The 12832-nt window shown below is 45.0% G+C and overlaps 1 protein-coding gene across 1 annotated transcript in view; it reads right to left on the bottom strand.

Annotated features, from left to right (window-relative positions):
• The window catches only part of LOC138582402 (uncharacterized), a 40088-nt gene extending 28461 nt beyond the window's left edge, over positions 1-11627 (bottom strand). Inside the window, exon 1 of the mRNA XM_069653666.1 lies at positions 11368-11627. Within this exon, the coding sequence (XP_069509767.1) occupies positions 11368-11473 (106 nt within the window). The 5' untranslated portion in view covers positions 11474-11627. The remainder of the gene's footprint in view (positions 1-11367) is intronic.
• Between the last annotated feature and the right edge of the window lie 1205 nt (positions 11628-12832).

Raw genomic sequence — 12832 nt, 5'->3', positions numbered from 1 at the left:
TTCTTCCATCCACACCAGTCGGTCCATCCGGTCCATACACTCCATCCACTCCACCTGGTCCATCCACTCGGCTAAATGAAGTAATGGACACGTGTTTGATTATGACCTGTATGGACCTCATAATGGTCACTCAAAGTGCATCATGGTAAGGGGTATCCCTTGTGTAAAGACTGGAAAGGGGGGTGGGGAGGTATCTGCTGTACTTCTGTGCCTTTGTCCGAACAATATAGAGGACAGAGCAACCCCAGCCAAGGTTCTCTATACGGTAACCAAGACGTTAGCTCTGAGGAGGTGATGCAGGCAGGCTCTTAAGTACAGTGTTTCCCCAAAGCCCCCACAAAGAAATGTCCACACACTATGTTAGGTGATAACACAGCTTCTTTATATAAAAAGAGATTGCTACCTACATAGATTCATATAAAAAAATACTTATTGGTTATGCATCGCGAGCTGCAATGGATTGTGAGAGTAGGTATTTGTGAGGTCATCATTGTGTGGTACAAACTGACAAATCGATTTTGGAAGTATTGACAGTGAAGGGAGTGGTGAGAGCAACACCTAGGATCGCTAGGTTGAGTATGCTAATGCAAGAATATGATATTTCATGTAGAATATGTTCCAGGAGTGCATAATAAACATGCAGACTTTCTTTTAAGGTTACCTCTAGAGTCAAACCAATCAGAAGCAGATGAAAAGAAACAGGATGAGGAAGAAGCGGTAGTGAGTGTAGACAACATAGAGGGATTACATAGGATGAATGAGAGAAAGAATTGAATGCCTACTGTTAGTGGAAGTTATGAAATGATGGATGGCCTTGGAAGAAGGACATTAAAACTGAACATTATGCATATTGCAAAGTTCAAGAACAGTGGTGAATAGAAGAACAGTTGCTTCAGAGGGGACAAGTGTTGGTAGCTCGCAACAGTGTTAGGGAAAGATTAATTAATGAAGCTCATGAGGGACATTCCAGGGACTACTGGTACAAAAAGGAAGCCGAGAGACACATATTGGTGGTCTGGTATTGACGTAATGGCAGAAAGAAAGGTGAGAGAATGTTCATCATGTTTGAACTCTGATAAGAGTGTGAAGTTACAAAAACAAGAACTTACACCAGAAAGGGTTTATATGATACTAGGTGTAGAAATATTAGGTCCTGCTAGAATATTGAAGGAAAAATCAAATTTATGGTTGCAATGGTAGATTGCTTTTCTAAGTGGCCGGAAAATAAATTGATACAACGAATAACTAGTGAAGATGTTATAAGCTTTATGGAACAGGTTTTTGAAAGGGAACATTATCCTGTGGAGAGAAGAAGTGAAAATAGTACACAGTCCATAAGTACTGAGGTTGCGAAATATGCCAAGTGAAAGGGAATAAGGTGGAAGTTTGCCGTCAATAGTAATAAAAAGTGATGGTTCTATGTCTTTTCAGCAACCACTTTTTAAAAATGTTTTTTCCCCCCTCAATGCAATGACAAAAAAAAAAAAAAAAACTTCTAAACCCTGCACCAAAATGCCCCATGAATCGAAAGATGGTGGGGTGGATCCGCTTACAGGAGTAAGATTATGACAATCGTGGACAGGCCCAGACCGGAATCCCACAGACTATATATTTCAAGGCACCCACATAACCAACAAGCAATCACGCGGAGGGGCGATGGCGAATACATCAGATATTTCGCAGCAAATGCTATGCTGCCGACCCTCACGGTAGACGAAGTGGCACAGGAGTCACTAAAAGACCCATCAATTGAAATGGCCGTCCAACTGACCAATAACAACAAGTGGAAGGACTACCACATACAACTCCATTGATACCCAAGGGCAAACAAGGCCGAAATAAATAAGCTAACCAAATCCCAGAGAAACGCTGCCACAGGATAGCAATTCATTTCTATGGACCAATGGAATCAGGGGGTGGGGGGGAGGGGTATTCACAAGTACTAATTGCTGAATTCTCCAGATTCCACATCATCAAGAGAACGTTGACAACAGTTTTCCCCACAGGTAGCATCCATTATGGATGAAGTACTAATTGAAGGGGGAATTCCGCATACAACCAAAACCGATAATGGACCCCTGTTTAACGAATATGACTGCAAGATTTGCTAAACACATGGGTTTCGTTCACCAGATCAATATACCACTATGGCGCCAGGCCAATGGGATGGCCAAGAAGTTTGTCTCCATAAAGAAGACCATTCAAAGGGCACATGTGGAAGCCGTCTCGAGTCAGCAGGCTCTTTGCAGAATCGTCAGGGACTACCGAAACACACCATATGAGTCCACAGGCAAAACGCCAGCCTGGAGAAAAAAAAAAAAAAAAGGTACACTTCATTAGGTTTTCATTATGGGGAGCTCGGGGGGGGGGGATTTGTGTCTGTGCCAGGACACACCTGGACTTACCAGATGTCACCGTGGTCACACGCCGGGTGATGGTATTGCTGTGTTCACACGGCTGGACAGCTGCTGTGCACACTGGATCGGTGGTCACAAGGAGTCACCAGCAACAGTGCAGTGATTACAAAGACGTATAACAATATGATGCCATGACCACACTGCATTAAATGAACAAGCATTGGCAATACCAATAGTTTTGGCGTTTACTGATGTTCTTTGCATGTTATGTTAACAAAGCTTATAAAGCGCACGGTCACCCAAGGGTACCTTGGCGCTGGGAGCAGAAAAGGGCAGGCTGAACAATGCACCCTAAAAAATAAAGGTCTTCAGGGATATCCTAAATGGCAGATGGTTAGAGAGATATCTTAATGGGGGCTGTAGGTCATTCCAGTTGAGCCACCGCCACAGAGAAAGCCCAACCGCCCACTCTCGTGTGGCGTAAGGAAGGCACTCGTTACAGACCTGGAACGGAGCATCCGATTAGGAAGATAATGGACAAATTTGTCACAGAGATATTCAGCCCCTTGATCCTGAAGGGCAGGATGAACTAGACAGTGATTTAAATTTAATGTGCTGGGCTACACGTATCCAATGCAGAGCACGCAGAACGGGGGCGATATGAGCTCCATAGGGAGATCCAATGGCAACTGGAGCAGCAAGTTTAAATAGGCGCTGGATCCGCTGGACAACTTTGGGCTGGGCAAGATAAAGCGCGTTGCAATAATCCAAGTGGCTAAGAACCAGAGTGGCTACGACTGGTGGCCTGAATTTAGGAGGTATAATGGGGAGCACTTTCTGCAGGACCGTTAGGTGGAAGTGTCCTGCTTTACACAGGGCCGAGACCTGGTGATCCATATAGAGAGTAGAGGAGACCACAACCCCAAGATTCTTTACCGCTGTGACTGGAACGGGAGGGAACCAAGAACAGACTGCCAGAAAGAGGACACCCAGAGTGGGAGGATCAGGGGGTGGAGGGCAGGCACCCACCACCAGAACCTCTGTCTTGTCTCCGTTAACTTTCAGCCAGTTGTGGTTCATCCACTCTCCCATGGTAGACAGATACTGGCAAAGGCATGATGACATCTTAGCCTGCTCAATAGCTAATTGGATCAGGATCGGAGTGTCGTCAGCATAGGAGTAGCACCCAATGCCGAAGGAGCGGATGAGACACACGTGGCCGAATATAGACCCCACTGGAAAGAGAGCAAGGGAGTTAAAAAGCAAAATGGCCTCTAAACCAGGAATGAAGTAAACCAGGCAAGCACTTGGCCGGCAATGCCAGCATGGGCAAGGCAGGCCAGCAAGGTAGGGTGGTCAACGTTTCAAATGCCGCCGACAGATCAAGCAGAATAAGGGCCCCCCACCCAACCAGTGTCAACCAGCCTTGCCATATTGTCCCGAACAGACACCAGGAAACACTCTGTCCCCTGGCCTTAAGAACCCTTAAGTCTCCAGAAAGGATCAAAGAAGTGGGGAGATCATGGCCTCAAGAAGCTTCATGAAGAAGGGCAACAGTGAAATCGGTCGGAAATTAGAATTAAGTGAAGGAACTAAGGGCTTCTTAACATAAGTAGTGTCACATAGCAAATTGATATGCAGTTCTGTAGGTTTGCTAATCAAATGGACACTTGTGTACCAATGTTAGCAATTTAAGTTGCCATCTTCAATGAACGCACAGCTCGCCCAGCATTCCTCTCTTGACCATGGTGCTCTTCACTTCAAGTGCTAATGGAGAGAAAGTGCCACAGTAATCCTCTCCTCCACTCTTAAGTGCCAAAAGGCATTTGTGGGAGTGTTAGGCAAGAATTTCTTTTTCAAATAATTGCAAACCAAAAGTAATCAGAATTATACTTTTATTAAGCTTTCTATATCATGTCTGGCAAAGACCAGTATGTGTCAACTTTATATTTATATAAAAAGAGTCATGCAATGCCATTCCTAAAATGTAAGTTGTTTATTACAGAATGCATAATTACAGTATTGATGCTGTAACACTCTGCATCATCTCCATGCGTTACAGTAAAGTTTAGGTTAGTATATCTAAATCTCATAGTGTCCACTGTATTTGCTTTTGTTGGGAAAGATGCATCATATTGACTCTTTTGAAAATGTACATGATCAAATTCTTTTGATGGCAAACCTAGTTCTGTAACCTGCAGGTTGCATACATCTTGCAACTGGTGCTCAACCCATGAGCAAACCCATATTCCTTGAAATTCTGTATTATCACACTGTTGCTTTATACCAGGTACCCTGAAAGTAAGATGACCACAAACTACAATATTGCACCTAGTTTTCCCAGTTCTCTGCCTGCTACGCAATCCACTCTGCTTAGTCTCTTTCTTACCTCTTATATAATTTATACACAAAGCGAACAAGATGCTTACGCAAAGTAGTGATCAATAGTTCCATCCAGTCTGTACATCTACAGGTCTACTGCAATTCCAAACACTAGAGTTGGCCTCCAGCGTACGCTTTGCTTTATGATTATATATTACCACCTGCAGGAGACAGCTGGCCAAACTGTTTTTAAGAGCCTTTTTTTATAATATCCATTAATAAACCTTTTACATTTTACAGACAGACACTCACCTATGGCTCCCAAAGTCTTTTCACCCACTTGCATAGTCAAATAGATTTTATAAAGGGCGAGCAGCAATTGCAAGAGATGTTTGAAACTTTTATTTAACACTTACTGCAGAAAAATGTCAAATAAACGTTTCACTGTGCATGGCAGGTCTGTGGGTGGCAGGAGTGTGCCAAACAAAGTGGGTTTGTAGGGACATGCACCATTTTAAAGAAATCACATTTTAAATTTGTTGTCCTCCGTTGCTATGGGTCGAGTGCATTTCTCTTAGGTTGAATAGGTAAATTAAGTTACCCGACCTGCAGGTCTAGTGGAAGTTTAAGGAATTTGCAAGGACCGACTCCTCTCACTAATGTCTTATTTCAGCTGTACGTAAAACTGCTGTATTTTTGCTCATTTCATGTCGGTATGGCATCCAATCATGGACAGTAGGTTTTACAAAACATTTTTGGCAAAAAGATCTAAATTTTTGAGGGGGTGGGGAGGGAGGAGGGCATATAAAAGGGTTGGTAACAGTAAACAATAGGTGGGTTGACAGGAGTTTGGGGGGGGCAACCCCACCCAAAAAGTTTTTTCTCCAACATTTTTTCTGAAAAAAACACCCCTCGAAAAAATGGTCCTCGATTATATGACAAAGAACCTTCATGTCTTGGATATAAGTACAACATTGTTAATCAAATGAGCCGGTTTGCTAATCTAAAAATGTAATTAGCAAACTCTGCTAATCAATTTTTGAAAACTAATTTATGCCTTGAGAAGTGGAATAACAATTGCTAGTTTCAACTCCCGTGGATTGTAGCCTGACTGGCAGGACACATTAATGGCCTGGGTGATCTCGCCCAAAAGAGCACTGGATATGTCTTTCATCACCGACAGGCACACCGGATCTGATGGGGCTGCCGACTTTAGTTGGTTGATCGATACACTGATCAGTGTCTCGAACACTGATCAGACACTGATCAGTGTCTCGGAGAAGACAGGGAAGAGTGACCATTCGGGGTGACCAGCTTCCACGGTAGCAACGGGAGCAGTACTGACTGGGGCGGTAGCCTGAGCCACCAGCAAGAGGTTAGCCCGCATAGTGTCAATTTTAGTGATGAAGAACTGGGAGAGCAAATCCCAGAGTTCCTGTGACGAGATTACTGAGGTGATGAGGTTAGCAGTGGAGGACAATGATCTGACCACTGAAAATACTTCTCTAGGCTTACTAACGGCTTTGTCGATTTTTTGGTCAAGGAAGGCTTTCTTGGCTGCCACAACGGCAGCAAAGTAGCCAGTGGTGCATTGCCTATAGTGTGTTCTTAGGGTGCGAAAGTAAGTGCAGCGCCACTTCTGCTCAGCCTGCCTAAGCTGGAGGCGAGCTAGTTTGAGCTGCTCGGAGAACCAAGGTTCAGATGGAAGCCTCCGTAATTGAGTTTGTCTAACGGAGGCAACTGCATCTGCCACCACTTCCAATGAGCGGGACAGAAAGGAGAGATCTACCTCATGAGCTAGACTTCATTTAGCACTCACTAAGATCGGCCAAGTGGCAGCTACGCTGTACCACTCTAGGGGGGAGACTCTTAGGAGAAGGGCACAAGGAGTTAATGGACTAGTTCAAGAGATAATGATTAGGCAGCAACACAAGTTCTGTGGGAAAGATGGATCATTTATAAATAATACAGAAAATGGCACGAATAACATGCAACGACTATACATCGCAGTAATAGTGCTTCCATGGCAACAGAATGGGAAAGTGAGACCCGAGAAGCTGCTAATTTTGACTTAAAAATCATTGCCACCCCATCACCTATGTGAGGTGAGGGTCGATCAAGATGTATAATTTTATAGACCCTGGGATAAAGCCTGGACCAGTGCTGGAGCCGAGGACTCATTTAGAAAGGTCTTAGTTAGACAAAGGAAATCCAGCATCTAATGCCGTCCTCCTCGTAAATGCAAACGGGCACTATTACTCCTTGCCCTGGGTGTATCCCGTGGGGACAATGCGGCATGCGTTTGTGCAGATCTAGCGTGCAGCAGTGTTTTTGCAGGCCAAGTGGCTTGCTGGAGACTGGATTGGCACAGTCTCTTTTGCAGAGATAACTTCTGTAACTGATCTGGGCGCACAAGTACTCCATGATGGAGCCGCAACCCTACACACCAGCTGTGCGCTGTAGGCTAACAGAACAACTGCAGAAGATGTAAGGCTCCTAGCAGCATAGCCATGAACACACTAAACACGGAAAGTACTATAGATTGTATGTGAGGTTACTGAACGAACAGTAGCCCCTGAGGAAGCTCTATGGACACAAGCCAACAGTATAAAAGTACGAAACATGTTGGGCTGAATGTTGGGGTAAATAGCCATACCCATACCCATACAAGAGAACACTTTAATTGATCCAATAACCTAACAAACAAACATGCAATATTGAGGAACGAAGCACATTTTTTAGTATAATGTTGAGATCTGATGAATGAAGCACTGAATTGGTAGAATTGATGATACTGTTTTTGTTATACTTGCATATACTACCATACATACATTTAATAAGGAATGCATTAAAATATCCATATACGTTCCTAAGAAAACGGTTATGGTATTTTGTCTGTAGCCGTCCACTCAGGTTTGAAGTGTCGGTTGCGGATTAGTGTTTAGGCGAGACCCAAGTGCTGCAAGAATTAAAAAGACCCTGGTTTCTATTTCTGCCACCACTCACTGGATATACTGATAAGACATGTTCTCAGACATGTTCTCCACCACTCAGCAATCTCCATATTTTTTGTTTTTTCACTGCTCCAATCACAGAGCGCACGTAAACCACTTACTTCTTCAGCTCTAGTCACAGAGCACGCATACTTCCTATTTTTTTCCCCCAGTTCTGGTCACTGAGCATACTGCATTCCCTTTTACCTTTTCTTTGTTCAGCTCTGAGCACGGAGCGCACATCATTCACTAATTTTGAATTTTTTAAATTTTGCCTAGCTCCGAGGCTGCGGCGCCCAGAAACACCTTTCTTCAGATCACAGACTCCATATAACCTTTTTTCTTAGCTCCGAACATGAAGCGCAACCAATCCTTTCCTTTACAAACTTGGATCACCGAGTGATCAGCGCACACAATCCATCACCCCTGCAGCCTGGGAACATCACTGGAGGAGTGCCAGTGCGCTCACCGTCACGATCAGGCAGAGCTGCCGGCAGCTGCCGGGCATTGAAGGCTTACTGAGCAACCGCTCTCAGCACCGCAGGGGCTCGTCTGCCTTCTTCACCATTAGCACCCAGGGTTACCAGATGGTCGCCGTGGTCACAGGGCAGGTGATGGTTTTGCCGTGGTCACGCGGCTGAACAGTTGCTGTGTTCACGTGAGCTTCATAGGCTGGGTCTGTCATTATGCTATTTATTTTGTGACACATGCTACAGCGCAGCTTTACACCGGAAGGCAGCTTGGAGCCAACAAGACTACAGAACAACCGCATTGGCCCGACACTAACCATCAAAAAGCAGGGTTTTTAAGGAGCAGCGGAACTGAAAATGAGCCATAGTGGACCGCAAGGCAGTAGGCAGGGCATTCCATAGTTTGGCCACCGCCACTAAAAAAGATTGACCACCAATTTGAACATACCGAAATCTCGGAACAGAAATAAGAAATCGGTCGCTAGAGCTGAGAGAACAGCAGAGCATATATGGGTGGAACTTAAACTGAAGATATTCTGGCCCTGCAGCATGGAAAGTCCAGTGAACCTGATACAGGGATTTGAAATGCACCCGCTTGGCTACTGGAAGCCAATGAAGAGCTAAGAGAATCAGGGAAATATGGTCCCTGAAAGGGGTATCAGTGGTCAACCGCGCTGCAGAATTCTGAAGAATTTGCTGGCGTTGTATCCAAAAGGCCGGATGTGCCAGGTACAAAGAGTTGCAGTAGTCATTGACACTCATGACTAAGGCTGCAACAACAGGGTCACGAAGATGTTGAGGGATACACTGCTAAACCTTTCTGAGAATCTTCAGCTGGAAGTGGCCAGCCTGACAGACTGAGCCAATCTCAGCAGCCATGGAAAAGGACGCAGAAAGTTTAACACCTAGATTTTTGACAGTTGTTACAGGTGCAGGAAAAGAGCCAATAGAAGACAGCCCGAAGGAGGGGGTCCACAAAGAGGTCGAAGAAGCAGGGCCCACCACCATCACTTCTGACTTACCACCATTCAATGTAAGCCAATTGTCGCTCATCCAGCTCCCTACGGCCTCCAGACAGTCCCTCAGCTGAGTAGCATGGGAGTGATGAAGCAGATCAAGACAATTATCCCAGTGTCGTCCACGTATGAATAACAGAAGCCGTGGGCGCAGATTAGAGCAACAAGAGGCTGAATGTAAATATTGAACAAGGAGGGGGAAGAGGGCAGAACCTTGTGGAACACCACAGACCATACAGGAGGGTGCAGAAAGGCCGGAGACACAGAGCGGTTAGAAAGAAAAGAACGAAATCAAGATAAGGTCACACCCAAAATCCCAGCTTCAGAGAGTTGACTGAGCAGGATGGAGTGGTCGATAGTGTCAAAAGCAGCAGACAGATCCAAGAGAATCAGTGCTACCACACCAACCTGATCAGAAATAAGTGCCAAATCATCCAGTGGAGACACAAGTACAGTTTCAATGGCCCGACATGGCCAAAACCCTGATTGCAATACATCAAAAAGACCGGTTTCTTCACAGAACCTCCCAAGATGTGGAGCAACCAACGACTCCCAACAACTTCACAAAAAAAAGGAGGAGCTATATAGGGCAGAAATTTGCTGGAACTAAGGTATCAAGAGGGGTGTTTTTCTGAGCAAAGGAATGAACAGCATGTTTCAGGTCAGAGGGAATCTCGCCTGTGGAACAGGAAAGATTGATGGCAGATGCAATTATGTTGCAAGAAATTCTGCCATCCATTGTTACCAACGATGCATCAATTGGCGAAGCAGATTTCATTTTATCCGTGGAAGAGAGAATTTCCATAGAAGAAAAAGAAGGGAAGTAATCCCAAGAGGATGCTGAGGCAGCCAAAGGCAAGGGTGTCAGCAGAGGAACCGGGACGGGCAGGGGGACCGCAGGCTCAATAGTCCTATGGCCAGACTGAGCAATATGCTTAAGAATATCCAGAATCTTGTGGAAAAAAGAAATCTGTCAAGGAGTCACAAATCTTGGGAGGAAGGAGTGGAGTCAAGGGATCACACAAAGAGTGGACAACCTTAAACAGTTCTTTAGGTTCATTAATAGCATTCGCAATGCGAGAGGTGAAAAGATTTGCATTTGCATCACTAATTGCTTGGCCTCACTAATAGCGAACAGTAGTAGGACAGAAGAACACCCTATTACAGGGGCCATAGGAGGACCGCCACTTCCATTGGGCTTGCCTGCGCTTAAGGCGCAGCAGTTTAAGATCCTCATTAAACCAGGCTTCTGAGGGTCGACCACGGACTCTAATACTTTTAAGCGGAGCAAACACATCCGCTGTTGTGGAAAATATCGTGAAGAACAGAGATCAAGAGTAGGGGTAGGCTCACAGAGATCATTGATATGATATGAGAGGCAATCAACGCGCGGTCAAGTGACCGCCAGTTATGCTTACACATATTTTGATTACAAGAGACAGTTGTACAGTTGATAACCTTATATGTGAAAGGGATGACAAAGTGATTGGACCAAGTGACCCTATAGGCAGGGGAAACTATAGTATCAGTAATCTTAGCAAAAACCAAGTCAAGGTCATTGCCTAAAACATGTTGTCACACAGTCACCAGCAACAGTGCAGTGATCATACAGACTTATAACAATATGGTGCCGTGAGCACACAGCATTCCATTAAGAATGAGACACGTACACATATGTTCCATTCATGGAGTCCACTACTGCACGTGCTGGCGTGAGGATACTTTTATTGGGAGCACACCATAACGTAGTCACGACTTACACATTTAAAGGGGATATCACCACAGGGGGGCTGCTGACATCCTATGGGAATTGTCATGGGCATTTTAAGAGCCAGAGGTGTCGATTGATCGCCTGACGTTGATCTGTTTTTTTGCACACACACAAAAAAATGTGCATTTTAAATAAAACTCTAAAACAGGTTAATGTATGGAAGCTAAGTGTGAATTAATGGCAGATTTGTAGAGAGAAAACAGAGCACGACATTAATCATTTGCCCTCATCAAATCAATTCAACCTCTCCAATACCTCTGGCTTCCAGCCCTCTTGACACAAACCCACTCATTATTGACCCCTTATTCAGCCTCACCTGTCAAACAGTAGCCCTATACGAGTTACATGTGCTCTAATCCGCATTACCTTACCTAACGCTCACCCTCCAGACTCCGCCCCCTATTGCACAATCCCCCTCGGCGTTATACAAGCACTTACCTGCCAAGTCGTAGAACTTTTCTGTTTTCAGGAGCGCTGCGAGCCCCCACAGTCCCCACTGCAATCCGAAGTCCAGCGCCGCCCCAAGTGCAAGCTCTTGCAGCATGATGGAGAATACACAACCTTCAGAAAAGCCGCAAATCTCTCAACTTTGCTCTGCTACAAAATTGTCAACTTCTCGGCTCCGCCTTTCACGCCTTGTGTAGCCAATGCGCAGCTTGCCTGCGACTGCTTCTCTACTACCCATCAGAGGCGCTGGCAACTCCTCCCTCTCGAATAGTAAATGGGAGGGCCATGACGTAAATATACGTTTCCCCAGCGTGCATAATTAGAGAAGAGGACGAGATCAAATCTGGTCATTTTTTCAATTTGATTACAAATGAACTATTGCATCGTGTTTTCGTTGGTTACTCCTATTCAGTAGAACTCTTATCAAATACATTTGTAAAACTATGATACTCATTAATAATTATAAACGTTTTAATACGGGACATACATTTTTGGGGCAAACACTTGCTTTACAGTGCGGAATTCTTTGGGTTTTGTTTTCGACGACACTAATGATTTGATTACTTACCGATAACCCTTTCCACTCCTAGTCCTACTCTTCCTCGTCACAGTGTTTATGTGCCCTCCTGCCCTCCACCCCTTTTCAACTTTAATTGCTCCATTAACAGCTTCCAATCGAGGAACATGGGCCTGCCATCCAACAGATGGCAGAAGAGGTGGGCGCACATGTGCGTACTGGGATGAGGAAGCAGATCTAGTTTGACACTCACTCATTTTCATGCACTCTACCATAGCTCTCAACCATTTGTGTCGCAGGCGGCTGAAAACACCCGATTTTATTTTTGGCAGGTGAGAGGCCCATTGAAACGAATGGGCGTGCAGGATGCTTGGCGGGTGAAGCAGCTGTTACAATGCTTGTGACACCACCAAAAGCTTGTGAGTTGAGAGCTATGACGCTACCTCATTCCAGCAAGCAAAGCAAAATGTCACACATAAGCATACATGCCAATATTTTGCACCACCTGTGAGGGGATTTTGTAACAGAAAGTGGGAGAATTGAATTTCCCCATTGGATTGCATTTATTTATTTATTGGATATTTATAAGGCGCTTATACAACAAGACAGTGTTTCGAAGCACTACAAAGCACAAGGGAAGGGAACAAGGGAGCTAATAAACAATGGAAATGACAATGAATAAATAGAAACAAACAGCGATCCTACTAGGCCTTGTGACATTCGAGCGTGAAGTGCCATTAAAAGAACAAAGGGACGAAAAAAGAAAAAGGAGGAGGGGGTAAGTGCTAATAGGCTACCCTAGGGGAGGATGTGCCAGAGGTGCCCATTGGGAGGGCAACAGGTAAGTTGTATGGACGGAGACCGCTCAGGCAGAGAGGGAGGTCTACCCCCCCAACAGGTAAGTGGAGTGCATAAGCAAACCACCCGACAGGTGAGTGT

This window comes from Ambystoma mexicanum, chromosome 3q, assembly GCF_040938575.1.
Source record: "Ambystoma mexicanum isolate Mex_15411 chromosome 3q, UKY_AmexF1_1, whole genome shotgun sequence".
Taxonomy (NCBI): Eukaryota; Metazoa; Chordata; class Amphibia; order Caudata; family Ambystomatidae; genus Ambystoma; species Ambystoma mexicanum.
Note: the sequence above shows the minus strand (reverse complement) of the source record. Positions and strands in the feature narration are given on the sequence as shown.